General features: G+C 52.5%; 2 protein-coding genes across 2 annotated transcripts in view; one reads left to right on the plus strand and one right to left on the minus strand.

Moving 5' to 3' along the window:
* LOC308055346 (uncharacterized protein) lies at window positions 1–12,445 on the plus strand (the record flags this gene model as incomplete). The annotated part of the gene is made up of 3 exons (XM_080369223.1): window positions 1–417; window positions 3,115–3,197; window positions 9,488–12,445. The coding sequence occupies 3 exons, from the start codon at window positions 1–3 to the stop codon at window positions 10,002–10,004; spliced, it is 1,017 nt and encodes a 338-aa protein (XP_080225349.1). The 3' UTR covers window positions 10,005–12,445.
* The window catches only part of CCR7 (C-C motif chemokine receptor 7), an 18,201-nt gene continuing 11,935 nt past the window's right edge, over window positions 10,930–17,195 (minus strand). Inside the window, exon 3 of the mRNA XM_080369221.1 lies at window positions 10,930–16,506. Coding sequence (XP_080225347.1) covers window positions 15,442–16,506 — 1,065 coding nt within the window. The 3' untranslated portion in view covers window positions 10,930–15,441. The remainder of the gene's footprint in view (window positions 16,507–17,195) is intronic.

Genomic DNA, 17,195 nt, shown 5'->3' on the forward strand with positions numbered 1-17,195 from the left:
ATGACCCCCCCGAGGCCCTGGTGCCCACCGGCTGCTGCGCTGCCCCCGAGGCCGCCATGGCAAGGGGTGACCGGGCCTTGCCCGCAGCGCCGGGGGCAACCGCCCCACCAGACCCCGCACACCCGCCGCCCCGTTCCCGCCATTTCTCCTCAGCCGCGCCCAGCCCCCGCAGCCCGGCCGCTCCCCCCGCCTCCCTCCGGGCCGCTCCAAGCCGCGGGGGTGGCGGGGCCCCCCGCCCCGCTCCGATGGTGCACAGATGGCGCGGCGCTCCCGCTGTCCGCCCCCCCCCCCCCGCGGAGCCGGAGTGGTCAGGCCCAGTCACGTGGAGCCTGCCCGCCCCATTGCGGCGGGCGCGCGAGGGTGCGCGCGGCGGGAGTCGCGTCCCGCCCGGGGCCGCCAGGGGGCGCCGCGAGGCAGGTGCGGGGGGCGCGTGGGCGCCTGCGCGGGGCGCGGGGCGCGCGCGGGGTTGCACGTGTGGGTGACTGTGCGTGCCCGGGAGTGCGCAGGGTGTGCATCGGGTGTGCCCAGGGTGTGCATCGGGTGTGCATCAGGTGTGCATCGGGTGTGCATCGGGTATGCATAGGGTGTGCATCGGGTGTGCCCAGGGTGTGCATCGGGTATGTATAGGGTGGGCATCGAGTGTGCCCTGGGTGTGCATCGGGTGTGCATCAGGTGTGCATCGGGTGTGCATTAGGTGTGCTCAGGGTGTGCATCAGGTGTGCTTCAGGTGTGCATCCGGTGTGTCCAGGGTGTGCATCGAGTGTGCCCAGAGTGTGCATCGGGTGTGCTCAGGGTGTGCTCAGGGTGTGCATCAGGTGTGCTCAGGGTGTGCATCGGGTGTGCATCGGGTGTGCTCAGGGTGTGCATCAGGTGTGCATCGGGTGTGCCCAGGGTGTGCATCGAGTGTGCCCAGGGTGTGCATCGGGTGTGCATCGGGTGTGCATCAGGTGTGCATCGGGTGTGCATTAGGTGTGCTCAGGGTGTGCATCAGGTGTGCTTCAGGTGTGCATCCGGTGTGTCCAGGGTGTGCATCGAGTGTGCCCAGAGTGTGCATCGGGTGTGCTCAGGGTGTGCATCGGGTGTGCTCAGGGTGTGCATCAGGTGTGCTCAGGGTGTGCATCGGGTGTGCATCGGGTGTGCTCAGGGTGTGCATCAGGTGTGCATCGGGTGTGCCCAGGGTGTGCATCGAGTGTGCCCAGGGTGTGCATCGGGTGTGCCTGGGTGTGCCCAGGGTGTGCAGGTGCATGCAGGTGATATCGCACCTGGGTGTGCACGCGTGATTGTGCCCATGTGTGAGGGCGTGTGTGCACACAAGCATTGTGTGTGAGTGTTGAATGTGGGTCCATGGGAATGCACAAGTGCATGCACATGGGGGGGCATGTGATTGCACGTGTTTTTGTGCCCATGCTTGATTGCACATGTGAGTACGTGATCGCACATCTGTGCATGCGTGCCCATGCGTGATTGCTCATGTGTGTATGTGATTGCACGTGTCTGCGTGTGCAAGGAGTGGTGCACAGGACTGTGTGTGCCTCCTGTGGGGTGCACAGGGGAAGGTGTGTGCAAGCATGTGATTGCGTGAGCGGACGCTGCACGTGGGCCTGCGTGTGCAGCACACTTGTGGCGTGTGAGGGGCATGTCTGTGGCTGTGGCGAGCGCAGAGGAGTGTCCCCTTCCCCAACCCACGCCCTGTGTTGGCTGCACCAGCCTTTGCCATCCGCTGGTGTGCAGGGACCAGGGCTGGGGTATGAGCCGCAGCAGCAGCAGCAGCAGCAGCAGCAGCACTCCACGCATGGTCTTCCCTGAAATGCAGCCCTGGTAGCGCCTCCCAGCACTGGCTGTGCAGGGCGGGCGGGGGTGGGCGCTCCCTCCTGGGGTGGCAGTTCTGCAGCCTCCTGGCACGCTGCTGCATGGCTGGTTCACATCCCTGCTCGCCCAGCCACGCGGTCCCTCCTTGCACGCTCTCCCCCGTGCTCACGCTGCCTGCAGAGCGCTCCTGGCTGGCTTCGCTGCCTCCGGCGGGATTTCCAGACTTGGAAATGGGAACGGTTGGGCATGGGTTGGTGGCTTGGATGAAGTGGAATCCATCAACAGCTTCTCGTGGAAGGAGCGGTGCAGGCTGGCGGGGCCGGTGTCGGGCACGGAGCCGGGGGTGAAGCACGTGGGGCTGGCAGCGCTGGTGTCCCTCGCACGGGCCGTGCCGGGCCTGGTAAGCGTCGGGCGCTGAGGCTGCGGTGGGAGGATGCTGCTGCTGGTGGTGACAGGATGCCCACCCGCCTGGCGCTGCTCGCCGTGGTATCCCGCGCGGCGGTGTTGCAAGCCCATCCCAGAACAGCAATGAGCACCCTTGCACCGCGGAGCTCGGCGGTCTCCCCGCTGCCTGGAGAGTGTTTATTTTTGTCATTAAAAGGCAGGCATATGTTTCTCTTCTATTCCGCTCCTTCTACAACTGCCTGCTGGGGATTTTCAATTATTTTTATTATTTTATATTTCATTTACGCCTGGAGGCTCTGTCATGCTAGAGGCTTTACAAACACAGTTTTTCCTACTGAGTTTACAATCTGGGCAGACAATGGATGAGAGGAATTAAGTGTTAATGGTCTCATTTTATAGCTTGGGAATTGAGACCTGCTGTTCCTCAGTGTCTGGTCTGGGATCACGCAGGGAATGTGTAGGGAAGCTGGGAAGGGAACCAGACCCCGAGCTTCTCCATGCTGAGGCATTCGGGCTGCTGCTTCTTCAGAGCCTGCGATGCAGGATGGATCAGGACTTGCTGAAACGGGGATGAATTGGTTCACAAAGCCGTGCTGAGCCCACACTGCACTCGGGAGGGCGAGCCCCGAGGGTGGGAGCAGAGCATGGAGCAGGAAAGCTCAGGAAAGCCCCAAAGTGCCTGGAAAGCTGGTGCCAGGGAGGGCTGGGTGGCAGAAGCCGGCAGCATGTTGGGTGGAAGGATGCACCCCATGCACCCAGTGCTGTGATAGTGCATCCCTCTTCTTACGCTGCGTTGGTGCGGAGGAGTTTTCTTATTCCCTGTGCAGCTTGGCTTGGTGCTGCTGTCCCTCTAGAGCCTGGCAAACCTGGAACCAATGCTTTTTAATGTTTATTTTGCAGGGAAAGCTGATAGATGCGTGTTGCCCAGAAGCACCACAGCAGCGGAGAGTGCTTCACCCGGGAGAGGAGACTCCAGAAAATGGGTATGTGGCAGGGGAGAGATGGGATGACCTCCTACTCAAGCCCTTCACCATCACTGCATTGCTGGCAGCGTCAGGGATCGTGTAGGGATTGATGAAATGAAAGCTGTGGGAGCAGGCTGGCGTCTCTCTGCAGCTGGAAGAAGAGCAGAGTGGGGACAAATGGGGTCACGCTATCCCTGCCGCCATCCCACCGACGTCCCGTTGTCTCACCAGCTTACCTTGCAGTGCCTGCGCCCACTCCTGGCTGCTTGACTGATGCCAGTGATAAAATCCACATTTCCTGAGCGGCGGTGGGACTCACGCTCCAGACGTGACTTGGGCTGCGCTACGGGCAGAGCTAGCGGAACCTTGAAGGACAACGCTGCTCTGTCCTGCCATAGCCCAGCCTGGGGCACAAACAAGCTGTCATTCCATTTATCATTGCATCACTCATTTTGGGGGGTCTGCTTGGGCATTTTTTAGTAAATAGCTTTTATTTCTCACCTCTTGCATGTGTCCTGGTTTTTAATGGTCTTTGGAAAATGCCTTGTGAAACATCTTTAAGGCCAAAAACAGGTGTCTGATGCCTTATCTGTTTGCTCACATTCTGGTTTGCGGGGGAGAAGTGAGTTGGCAGCATCTCGGAGAACAAAATATTGAAGTGTTTTTCTAAGTGTGGGGAAACTTTCCTTGATAACAGATTTCATGTCACTGTATGTTTATTTCTTTAAAGCTTGGGTAGGTGGAGTGTGGGCTGTGGGCTGTATCCCTTTCAGGTAAAAGCCATCTGCCTAGGTGGAGCAACCTTTGTTGTTTTTGTTCATTTAACTTCTGCAGAAAGCCACAAAGAAAAGACTTTTCTATGCAAACAAGGGGAAGAGGCATTACCGGAGTGAACCCCCATGGAGCCAGGGAGGTTTCAGTTTGCAATAAGTGCGTTTGGAGGTGAAATGGAGGTGGCAGCTTCTGCTGCTGGTTGTGTTGCAGAGCCCTGCCGTGCATCCTCCCGCGTGTTTAGCCGGCGGAGCCCCGCGGCAGACGAGAAGAGTGGGCAGAGCACGGGGGGTCTTCTGGGGCTGAGCGCTGCAGACGTGTCAGGTGGAGGGGTTTGAAGTATGCGTTGAAAGCAGTAATTGCCCTGGCGTTAGCCTCCATTAAAATCAAAAAAAGCAAAGTTAAATTATGCCTCACACATGCTGGAGGAGCGTAGAAGCCTTCACAGGAAGAGCATCTAAGAGGTTTGGCCTCTTCCCCCTGAAATAAGTGGCTGAAATAAGCGTGTTTCTCCGTGATGTTGAGAAAGAACCTAATTCTGGGATTTTCCTGTGCATTTTTGCTGGCAAATACAGGAATCGCTGTGTAACATAATGCCGGTGACTTGTTAATAGGGTTTTAGGGAAACAGAAAGACTCTAGCAGTTAGCAGGGGTACCGTCTGCTGTGGAAATTTCTGTTCTAACTTCTTGCCAGCTGTGGCTTTCCTACGGTGCAAGATTTACACCTCTGCGAGGTTTGTTCTCACCTGCATCGCAATGACCAAGTCTTTGAGTCATCGAGTGTGGCCTTGGCTGAAATGACGGTTGTTTTTTTTTTTTCTTGGTTCATCTACAAGAGCTTGGAAGCCAAGGCTGTCCACTGTTTTGTAGGGACCCGGCAGCAGCGTGGGGCTTAAGGAATTTGGCTTTTTGTGGGGTTTTGGGTAGAAATTTGTGGTTATGCTCAAGCAACCTGTTTTCACGGGGCTGCTGCATACGTGCAGGTTCCGGCGCTGCACGTGACAGCAGCAATCTAGCTCCCCGTGGGTTAGATTGTGGAGTGATTAAAAATCCGAATGAGGCCTTGTGGGGCAAAATGCATGTTTGTAAAGTTCACTTTTTTTTTAAAAAAAAAGCCGCTTTCTTCAGCTGCCTGAAAAAATCACAGCTCCTGGGCTTGGGAAGGGGCTGCCCTCCGCTCGCACCCTGCTCATTGTGCTGAGCTGCAGCAGCTGCGGTGCAGTGTCCCAAGGGATCCCGAGCGGTGGGAGGTGACTGGAAAAGGCCGTTTATGTGTTTCAAAATTATCTAAGAAATCTGGGTACGAAGCTAGTGGAAGGCGATACGTGGGAGATGTCATTTTTACGGGAAGAGGTGAGAAACATGAAGTTCAGCATTCCAAACGGATTATTGAAATCCCATGGAAAAGGCACTGGCAGTCTGATTCAGAGCTAAAAAGAGAGTGACTCAAAGCCTTTTAAAAATTGTTTCCAGTATATTTACATTAAGCCAAACTAAAATGACTACTTTTTAGCCTGCTTGCCCGCAGAGGGCTTGAATATGGTTGGGTTCATAGTGCTGGAACCCACACCTTTATTGCAGGGGGAAGTTTTCCCGAGTTTTTCCCGAAGTCCCGGCTTGGTGGGTGCAGCGTGGTGCCTGCGGTGGAGCGTTGCTGAGCCTTTCCCACATGGTGTCAGCATCTCTCAGCCAGAGGGCTAAGAGATTAGTAAGGCCTCTTGGTTTGGGGATTTACCAGGCTCTAACCAGAGAGCAGAGGTTTGGCTGGGAGCCTTCTCCAAGGAAAAGCCTGGATTTTCACCTCCTGGGTGACCGAAGGTGAGAGGAGGAGAGCAGCTCGGAGGGAAGGATGCAGAGGAGATGGTGTCCCTGCTCCTCAGAACTCACAGCTTTGTGTCCTGCTGGCTACCGGTTGCTGGTGCTGATGGCCACAGCCAGAAGGGACCGTGACCATGGATGTGCCGTAGGTCACTGGGAGCCTGGCTGGGCTGTGGTGGCTTTGCAGGGCTTGGGGCCGTTGTGAGCATGCCTTCTGTGACCTGCCTTTGCATATCGTCGGTATTTGTTGTTTTCAGGCAGCTTCCCCTTGCAGGAAGGAGAAGGAAGTGTTTGCATCTTGCTTACTACTCACTGAAGCATCATTTCAGAGCGTGTTTCAGGCCATGTGCCCTGACCGACAAACTCGATGCGTGTCTGCCTGGTGGGGAAAGACCTTTTTTTGTACTGCCGATTATAAAGGGCATGAATTTCCAAGCTGAGGATCACCGTTAACTGCTCAGCAAGGAGATACCTCCCTCCTTCCCAGAGTGCTGTAAGGATCTCTAAGGATCGCTGCTGGCCAGGGTCAGCCAGGAGGTGCCTCGGACCCTCTGCTGCTGCTGCTGCCCCTCTCCCCCTACGTGTGCTTCGCTGTCACTCATGGGCAACACGTCTGGGACACGCTGGGGTTCGGCTGCTCCTAACGGGACCGTGATCCCGAGGGAGAGAGACTGACCCTCCCCATGGGACATTGCCACCGCGGCTGTGGACCGGGGAACTGTCTGCCGGGGGTGCGCTGGCTCAGATGGCGTCATGACGTGCTCCCTGCTCAGGAGCAGGTCTCTGGTGTGGGCACATACCAGGAGCCCGAAGTCCCCAAAGAGGGGCAGCTCCTCTGCAGAACTGCTGTCCCGCTAGCGCATCACCATCGTGCCCCCTTGTGCGGCAGCGGCACTGGGGCTGGGGCAGCTGCGGCGAGTGGCAGGAGAGCTGCGGGGCTACGGGACGATGCTCCACCATCTTCTCCGTTGCAGGGTGAGCCGGCGTGGAGGGCGCACATCCAGCAGCTGCAGCCCACGTAATGCCCCAAGCAGGATGCCCAGCTGAGGAGGCAGCATCGCAGGGCTCGTGATGGCATGGAGACCTTTTCTGTTGTTTGCCATCTGCTTCAAAACAGTCCCCACGTCTCTGGCTGCATGCCTGGTGGCTGTTTGTTAGGTTGTGCGGGCAGCACTGGCACGTGAGGGGTTGCTCATTTGCAGGTGGGGGTGGAGGCCCACCAGAAGCCGCTAGCAATAAAGACATTTTGATGAGTCTTGTCAGGATCTGGGTACCTGCCAGTTCTGCTGCAGTCCCCCCACCAAGCCTGGTGGAAGCTGCATCTGTTGGGGCGCAGCTCTGGGATGCTCAGCGCCTCTCCCATGCAGTCGGGTCAGGGAGTTTGAGCAGGAGCGTTGCAGCTACCTGCGGCCCCCTGGCAAGGCAGATGAGAACCGACTACAAACGTGTTAACCTCTTCAAAGGAGTCTTGTGCAACTCCCCGTTGAAGAGCAGGGCTGAGCTGCAGAGTGGCAATTGCTGCTGGCTGTGTTAGTCATCCAGAGAGAGAGTTGTTTTTCCTTCTCCCCCTCCCCGCCCTGGCGCAGGGGTAGAGGTTCTTGCTCACTACTTGGTGTGGCCAAAACTTAGAAGAAGAAATGTGTTATCTCTGAGGGAATCGGTCAACTCTCCCCTAAAAATGTGAGCTTCTATTTGTGCACCTCAGGTGGTGAGATTTTGCTCCAGCGGCATTGATTTTTGCTGTGATAGCCGCCCCGAGTCTGCAACCGGTTCTGCTGGGAGTCAGATGCAAATATGAACGTGTGTGTGTGTGTTCACATCTCCTTCCACATGGAGTGATTCCCTGATAATAATGTGCAAAGCTGTGGGTGTACTAAAGAAACCTGCGGGGTTGCGCTACCTGTCCGAGTTACACGGATCAAGCAGAGAGAGCCGAGGTCTTTAGAGTCAGGATCCGTGGTGGGGCAGCGTGCTCCTGCAGCAGGGGGCAAGATTTCCTTTGCTTTTCTTGTAATTAAAATCGGTAAACCGGAATGCCTATATTTCTAGACCGCAAGAAGGCGTGCGGGATGGGGATGGGAGGAAGTCACCAGTGGTACCAGACAAAGGTTTTTTGGATGTCCAGCTCAGCACCTTCATTTTCAGACAGTTGGGTGGGAAACAGGTTGCCTGTGTTGGGTGTGCGAGTGTAAAAGCTGGAAGTGTCTCTTGGAAAGGAAGGCTTGAAGGAGTCTTTGGGAAAGGCTCGTGAGTCACTTCTGCTTGTGAAGTTTTTATTTTTTACTCCCTGGTTAGCTAAGAGTATTTTACAAGAACGTTTTCCTTCTCTGGAGCATTCAGCCACCTGGGGTTTGGTCATTTTGTGCGTATGAGCCAGGACATGGTCCCAGAGGAGCTCAGCTTTTCAGTTTTACACTGCAGCGTAACCTTCGGGACAGGTGGGGACTGAAAAGTAGCCGCATTTGTCACCGTCCTCTTGCTGCCCTGGGCTTGCACAGCAGTTCTGGGGTTCTTCAAGCCTTAACAGACACCTACATGAAATCCACCTTGTTGCAAATCCGGTAGAAGTCTCCGCACCCAGGGGACAGCAGACAAAGTAGTTCCTCTTCCCTGTGTTCTGCCAGGAGGGTGTTTGCTCCACATCTACAGCCGCTGGGATCTTCCCTCCTCACCTCACGTTGTATAGCATGAACATTTCATACCAGGTCGCAGGGTAAGGCAGAAATGAAGTTTCATGAACCTCATGAAAGGTCCTGTTGTTCTAAGTGGAATTTAGACGGCGCTCCTAGATAAAGAAGAAGGAATTAGAGTCCGTGGGAGAAGTTCTGGGTTTGGTACAGGGCGGTGTGCACAGGCTTCGAATCCTGGAAGGCCTTTTGGGCTGGGCATTATTTGTTCCTTTCCTGCAGGATGATTCTAGTCATTAGAATTGACCTTCAAGTCACAGAAATTTCCCAATAAAGCACATAATTACTCAAGAGTTAGGGTTTTGTGCAACAGTACTCATCAGCAAGGAAAGGAAAGTAAATATCTGCTTGCTCTCTTATTTTAGACAATTGAATTAAAACCCCCAAAGCATCAGGAAGGGAAGTTCAGAGTTTCGGTTCCTGCAAGCTGAAGGTTTGCATGGGTTCAGCAATGACAAATACATGAGATCATGCCTAGTTGGGCTCAGCATCTGCGGTGCGTGCGGTGAAGGTGAACCGAAAGTCTCCGGTACTTGTTAAGACCTGAAGAAGATTTTTGTAACGAGCTGTGGCAGTGACAGGTGTTGGTTTAATATCAAGGAGGTTGGACTCCTGCTTGGGTAATACTCTTGGCTCTGGGAAGAACTGGGGTCTTACGGAAAGGCAAAAGGGTAAAATAACTTTTTTCTTTTTTTTTTTTGCAGTTTGAGGATGGGTTATCCTGCCACCTGGAGCTGAGCCTGTGGGTGCTTAAATACCTGCAATTTCTGCAAAATCTAAACACCTGAGGGCTTCTCTTCGTTTTTGGCGAGAGGGTGGGAAGGCTGCCACGCGTGGGACTAGTAACAGCGCGAGGAACTTCTGTTCCTGCTTTTGGAAAGTGATATTTTAGCTCTGGTTTAGTCCTTGGGGAGGAAGCGCAGGATTGACTCGGGGCACTGCGGAGCAGAGCTGGGGATACAACCCGTATTTTTTAAGTCTTGTCCAGGCTTTTCACCACTGGATCTGACTGGGTTCCCTTTCCCCCACAGTGTCACTACTGGGAACACGCAGACAGCGAAGCTGCTGTGGCCACGTAGCCTTTGGGTGCAATCGTGCAGTGCTGGTCCGGAGGCTTGTACCAGCACAAAGGGGCAGCCAAGCAGGAAAAGACCTGGTAAAGACCAAATATTTCTAGCTAATCTTTTTCTTCCTTCTAGTCAGCCACCCTTTTTTTTTTTTTTTCCCCCCATCTTCTTCCATCCTTCTTATTCTGACCCTTGTGTACTGCGCATTCGCCTGTTGATACAGATCACCACAAGGAAGAAACTGCCCGTTTTGGGAAGCGTGTCTACAAAGAACTCAGCAAAACCCCGTGAAGACCCCATCCCTTTGGATCTTTTCTGGTTTTATGGTCAGCCACATCTGAAGCTAGAGGGTTATTTGTTATGTGGCAAATGCTCTTCTCTTTCCCACCCCCCCAAAGCGTACTGCCACCGCAGGGGGGGCTGGAAGGAGGGTGAGGTGGTCCAGCAGCGGCTCGTGCTGCTGTCGTTAAACACAGCGTGATGCTGTTTATCTGGTTCATTTTCTTTAAAGTCCAGCTGCATGTTTTTGTCCCATCTTATGTGCCACCAGGAGGCTCTGAGCCGGGCCAGCTGCCTTCTAATCTATAAAAAGTCTTTGCTTTTCAATCTGGCCCGGCCCTTTGATCTCCTTGCTTTGAGGTCACAAAGCTGCTTGTGATGATGCCAACAAGGCGCAGCTGAGGTCTCAGCTGACTTAAGTTTCCCCAGATCCGTCTTAGGGTGGCTCAGGTAGGGGGGGAGAAATCTCCTGGTGTGGAGAGAAACCCCAGCGCCAGCCCGTTGGGGGAAGTGGCCCGGGGCAAGGCAGCTCCGCTGAGGAGCCAGGGAGGAGGACCATGCAAGAACTTCTCCCCCGAGGTCTGACACCTCCGCCCCCACAACAGGAATTGGCATTATTTTTCCATATAAAAGAAGATGTGGGGAGAGGAAACCATAGCCCACTCTCAGCTATTCTGATAGCTACACTGTGCCACCACCCTTCCTCATCACCCATGTGTGGTATTTTTAGGGTTCGCCTCATTTAACTCCAGCTCATTCTTTCTTAGAGTGACAAGGGCTTCCCTCCCGTAGCTACCCAGGTGGCACATCAAAAACCACAGCTGTGCCAGGAGCAGCTTCACCTCCACCATCGTATTCATCCGTTTGTTCACCAGCCGGTGATGGGAGGCGGCACCTGGGACAGCATGAGAAGGGAGAGGACAAACCAGAGCCTGCTCTGAGGGGGTGGATGGATGGATGGGTGGATGGGTGGATGGATGCAGCTGCACTTAGTGAGGCCTCATTCCACTTTTCCTTCCCCCTACTTCCAGTTTACCTCCAGCCCAGATCCCTTTGGTACTGTGGGCTTTTAAGCCAAAAGACACATTAGCACACGTGCATTGATAAAGAACTGTCAGGGAAGAGGAAGCAATTAGCAGCGATACTTTATTTGGAGCAATGAGGAGGAGTCCAGGGCTTCTAAGCAATGAAGAGGTTTCCCACAGTGACTTGGAGAAGGGATGGCAGGACCCACCTGGAGTCCCCATGGCTGGGACGAGGGGATAGATGTCTCTCCTGCTTTGCATGTAGTTTATTGCAGACCAGCAGCTCCTTTCTGTAGCGAGGGCTGGGCTTTTTTAATTGACTTTTGAAAGAAGATTGAAACCTGAGATTGGTCCCAGTCCCCTAGTGATTGGTTCCAGTCCCTTAGTGAAATGTAAAAGGAGGCTTCTTTCTCTGTCTTGCTGGTGAAAGGTACTAAAATGGGTTAAATCCATCCTAGAAATGCACCTCTCTTCCTGTAGCAGGTTCTGTGTGCTTTGGCCGGGGTATTTGTGGTGTAAGGTGTGACCTCGGAGGATTGCTTGGTGGGCTGAGTTTTTACTTGTTTAAATTAGGGTTGCAAGTTGGAGTCTCCCGTTTTCTTAAAATTCGGGATCTTTCCTGTTGAAAAGCTTGGCTCAGGGTCACCTCGGAGAAGCACAGGGACCTGCTCAGCGTGGTGGCTCTCTGCAGCTCCCTGGTTCTGCTTCTGTACCGCGCGTGCTGCAGTTCCTGCTGCTGTTGCAGCCTCCTGCATCTCTCACGGCTGAGCGACACGGACTCGGGGCAGTCGTGACTTCTGACCTAGCCGTGGCAAGCGAGACCTAATGTTTATTTAAAGACCTTTGTGTTTAGACTGTTATTCTCTAGAGTTGCGTTGCGGTGCTGTGGTCTTGAGATGTTCCTTATCGCTGCTGGAACGTCTGGGCTGGGTGCTGAAACTAGTCTTAATGCTTTCTCTCTAGGGAGAAACCATGAGAGAGGCGCTTTGTCTAGCGAAAGCAGAAATGGTCCTTAGTTTTGGCACTTAACCATCCAGCTTCATGTCTCCTGGTTTTCTTGGAGGTTCCTTCCTCTTTGATTCCATGGCTGCAATTCTAAACCACTTTTTGGTAAAGGCTATTGAACATCCCTCTTTGCATAAATTCACTGGGGAGGTCAGGGAGAAACGGTCTGTGCCCTTGTGGTCCCTGCCTCTACCTTGAGCAATTTTCCCAGTAATACAGTATTTCATGATGGACTTCTTACATTTGAAAGTGAACAAGAAAACGGTACAACATTTTATTTTCTATATAGGCTTTTCAGTGATAAGGAGCCATCAGGTATATCCAGTAGTGGAGCAGCGTTAAGACGGTGGGGTAAATAGTTAAAATAAAAGCTACTACTTAATGTGTTGGTGACTTGTTTACTGTGTAATTCATCAACAATTGAAGTAAACCAGCTTTTTTTCTATTTAGTTTGGTTTTTTTCTGCAGGGCAGTACTGGTACAAAGGTAGGTTAATTGACAAACAGCTCTTGACAGGACCAGAAGGATGTGATACGAGCTGTTATGATACCTACAAAATATGTCCTATGGAGGAAATACAATGGAAAAACAACGGTACCTTTTTTTTTTTTTTTTTTAAATTGTTATAATTTATTTTCCACAAATAGCAAAATACAGTCAGTTTTCAGACTTCAGTGGGGAATCTCAGGTTAGGATCTAAGGCCAATGTTAATGTGATTCATCTCAATGAGTGGCAAATTTGTCCTGACCATTAAATAAAATTAAAAACAAAAAAAAAGAAAGAAAAGCCCTGCACTCTGAAGTCACTGCTGTCTTGCTGAGGTGGCACCAGATGATGCTTTTAGTACCTCATTTGTAGGGCAGCAGCTGCGTGTTTTCCCATTTAGAATACCTTGAGCTGGTGAAGACCTGAAGACCCCCCCAATCCGTAGAAGGGGGGATGGCTTTTATCAAACAGGAGTCAAGTACAGTTGCATGATTTGGTGAAGCAATGCTCCTTGCTAGAATAAGTTAGGTGAATCTATTTTGTATAAAATTTTAGTGAAAGCAGTGCATTTTCAGGGTACATTCACGTACGTACTTTTTCCCTGTGTAAAGCAGCTTTACATATATGAATACACATTAAGAATATATTGTTACTGATGAGGAAAACTAAAAAGACCCTGTATTATGGGTAGTCCTTGCTCTGGTGAAGTTCTTGTTGTCTGAGCGTCTCGCCTGAGTCAGGGCTGTAGGAACAAACCCAGAACAGATGACTATTGGGTGTCAGTCATAACCCCCCAGTTCGCACCACAGAGAAGCAGCGCTTCTGTACGTTGCGTGGGCATTACGAGAGAAAACGCGTTGAAGGGTTGGGGGGGATTGTAGCTCAGGTCACGTGGAGCAGAAGGTGCTTTCCTCCTGAATCCCAGCTCTTGGCAAAATCCCATACCCCAAAGCCAAATGGTTTATGAAGAATTTATTTCATTATGATGGCAGCCAGCTATATAACTGGCGACACTGTCTCAAAACCAGCTCACCGAAGTCTTTCCTTGGAAGGTTGATTTTCATTCTCACGTCTCTAAAGCAATGGTGTTCAAGTGATGATCCAGGGAGTTCCCTGTATCGCTCCTGATGGATCCATGCGTGGTATTGAATAAAGTATAAACATCTTTTTAGTAAAGTGTGTTTTGCTCCATGTGTCCACTGGAATGTGCCTTAACAGCTTCTACAAGAGGGTTGAGGTGCTGCTCCGGAGGGTGAGGCTCCGTGCCTCGGCTCAGCCGGGCTACTGCTGCCCCGCAGCTCCTGGCCAAACCTTTTCCCATTGACGTCTGGCTCCCGGGAGCTGTGCTCTGCGGGGCTTTTACCACTTGCACCTCCATGACAGATGCCCAAACAATTGCAGCAGCTCCTCCCCGGGTGACATTCAGATGTCACACGACAAGCAGTTCCCAGGGTATTCATCTGTTGTAGGAATCTTCCCTCTTCCAGTAGAAGCGCCAACTGGCATTATATTCTGGGCTTCTTTTCAAGGTCTTATTTTACATGACAATAATCTGTTGTTCAGCTGCCACGTTCCTTTCAAGTAGGTGACCCTGGCAGTAATCTTCCACACGTGACTGTCCCGGCGTTTAAATCCAGCCGCAGTGAATGGCATCTTTATTAGCCCTGACAGTCTGGATGCAAAACACGTTCTCAATAGCTTATATGTGAAATACACGTCTGAGTTAAAAGCCAGCTGCTAATGTCCTTCTAGAAAGGCATGCTGATGGGGAAGGGAGAAGAAACCCCACATTCTTCTCTATGTCTCGAGGTCAGAAGCGATAGCACAGAAGGCAGCCGATACAGCTGGGTACAAGCGAGCTTTGGCCACTGGCACGCTGAAGGGGTTGAACCATGGGCACAACTGTATCCTGAATTTGAGTGTTTTTGCTTTAAGAAATGCACATGCATTTGCCCTGGGCTTCAGCCTTTAACATTCTGAGGATTCTGGCGCCAGTCTGCTAAAATCTTTATACCAAGTGAGTGAGCAACCCATCCCTCAGCCCATCGAGAGTGAGGGTGACACTGGTACAGGCTGGATGGCCGAGCGATAAAGATGTCTTTTAAGCAGCTGGCTGGATCGGTGCAGAATTACCTGTTTCTCAGCTCAGATTTGTGTGCTTGGGGATTGGAAAGACATGGGTCATTTGGAGCTTGTAACCCATTTTTCTTTGCGCAAGCAGGTTGAATCTAACCTGTGCCAGCTGCCCCTACCTCCATCTGGTGCAGACAGGTGCCCTTCCAGAAGCTCAAGGAGACTATTTCCAGAGCGGAGCAGCATTTCTAATGGATTCAAGCCCATGTTGGGATGGAATAATAATACCTTGTGCTTCTCAGGATGCACCTTCTTTGTAGGTGAAACACCAGATGCAGGTAGAAATGAAGCAGAACTGGTATTTTCCTGACAAACATACGAGTTGCTACAATAATAGACAACGTTCTTGGAATTATTTATACCATATGTGTGGATTTAGTATTAGTTATGGAAATTTCTGGCTTTTCATGGGGGAAGGCAGAGCAGAGAACAGTGTGCTAGGATACTCCGCAGCTTATATTGCATATTGGATTAAGCTTGGCGCCTGAGGCTGGTGCTGTCCTGTCTTGAAGACTGAGCCAGTGCAACGGGCATAATTTTTGTAGGTATGGAAGAGCAATATGTAGACTTGTTAAAAGCACCATTCCAAGCCGGGATGATGCTCTTGGACATTCAGCTCTAAAGCAAGCAATTCTGTTGCGCAAATATCTGTTTCTCTTGGTATTTGTTGCTTTTAGGGAGAATGTTCCATTTCAAGCATTTCTCATTTTGACTAAAGACTAAAAGCAAGGTGAAATGACATAACAACTCTAAACTGGCTGGCCTCCCTCTCCCTTGCTTTGCTAACGGTCACAGTTTTATTCAAGTCTCTCCATCCACAGGAGTATTGCCTAGCAGTGCTTGTTGCCTGGAATAGGGGGATGCTCCTGGGTTTTCCTTCTGCAGCTGCCTTTCCTACAGCAGCGGCAGGTCTTGCTCTACCAGTATCTCAGAACAGAGGACGTGTACGAAACTGTTCCAGCTTGGCCAAAGCCTGCTGGGAGCTTGTCTCATGGGGAGAAGGTGGTGGTTGTCTCTGTCTCCATAGCGAAGGAAAACCTCTTGCTCTCGCGGCAGGTGGACAGCTGCCAGAGGCGCTCCTGGCTCAGGCAGCCCAGCTCCTTCAGGAGCTTGAAGAGGTCATTGCGGAATTTGACGCCGATGAAGGCGTAGAGGAAAGGGTTGAGGCAGCATCGGAAGCAGGCGAGGGTGTAGGTCACGTCATCCGCCACGTCAAGCTTCTTGCTCTCCTCGCATGAGCTGGTGTGGTTGAAGGCTGAGATGGTCTTGGCCAGCATGACGCCGTTGTAGGGCAGCTGGAAGACAACAAAGACGATTACCACGGCGATGATGACCTTGATGGCTTTATTCTTCTCAAAGTTGCGGGCCTGGAGTAATGTTTTGATGATGATGAGGTAGCAGACAGACATGACCAGCAGGGGAAATAAGAAGCCAAAAACCATTTGGGACACTTTGATGCCAGTGTTGAAGGTCTGCAGGTCATTAGCGATGATAGAACAACGGGGATGGTTGTCAGGGTCATTTACACCACTGTGAACCAGCTCAGGGATTGAGAGGATGAAGGCCAGGAGCCAAATGAGGATGCATGTAACCTTGCTAATGAATATCATCCGGGGACGAAAGCGGTGGGCTGAGGCAGCCTGAACGATGGCAAAGTACCTGTCGATGCTGATGGACAGGAGGAGCAGCATCCCGCTGAAGAAACTCATTTTGCAGATGCAGTAGACGGCTTTGCAGGCAAACTCCCCAAAAAGCCAGTGCATGGCTGCGCTTGTGGCCCAGAAGGGGAGGGTCAGCAGGAAGAGGATGTCTGCCAGGGCCAGGTTCAGGAGATAGATGTCCGTCATGGTCTTGAGCCTCTTGAAGTAGATGTAGGTGAGCATCACCAGCCCGTTCCCCAGCAGCCCCGTGAAGCAGATGAGGGTGTACATGGCTGGGAGGAAGGCAGCACGGAAGTTACGGACTTCCTCCTTCTCACACAGGGTCTCGAACATGGTGTAGTCGATGGTGATGTTGGAGTCATAGTCATCGGTGACGTTGTTGCCGGCACAGAACTGGAACAGGGAAGACAAGAAGAGTGTGTTGGGACAGGTACTGTGCTGTGGTCCAAGGGAGCCTGGTGTTGATCTGTGGGGCGGGCAGCTGCATCCAGCTGCAGCCCACGGAGAAACCCCAGGGACTTCCCGAGCATGGGCTTATGCCAACGTCATGGACCCAGCTGGCAGGATCTGGTGGCTGAAAACATTCCCCATAAGTAGGTGGGGTCTGGGCTTTTTGGAGGGGCTCAGAGTGGGAATTCCACCAGAAAAGTTTAGTGCTCAGCCTGGAAGCGCTTGGTGTGCGGCTGCTTTCCAGAACGTTCCAGGACCCGCATAGAGCTGCATGCACATAGCCAGCTGTCGGATGCAATGTGAAAAATAATACATCCTTCAGCATCCTCCTCTCAGCAGGGGCAATGTTTCCTCTCGACTGACTCTACTTGTGAGGCATTTTCTGACTTCACTATTCCCTCCCCCATCTCAGCTATTCCCATTGCTCCCATCCCCTCCTCCCTGTGACCGTGCGAGAAGGGGCTGCCGTGGTTGTAACTGGCAGCGACCTGGCATGGCAAGTGCCAGCGTCACCGAACCACAGGATGGTTTGAGTCAGAAAGGACCATGGGCAGGGACACCTGCCACTAGCCCAGGTTGCTCTGAGCCCCATCCAGCCTGGCATCCCGGCCTTCCTGGTCCTGCTGCCACCT

The sequence above is a fragment of the Falco punctatus genome (assembly GCF_963210335.1).
Source record: "Falco punctatus genome assembly, chromosome: 19".
NCBI lineage: Eukaryota > Metazoa > Chordata > Aves > Falconiformes > Falconidae > Falco > Falco punctatus.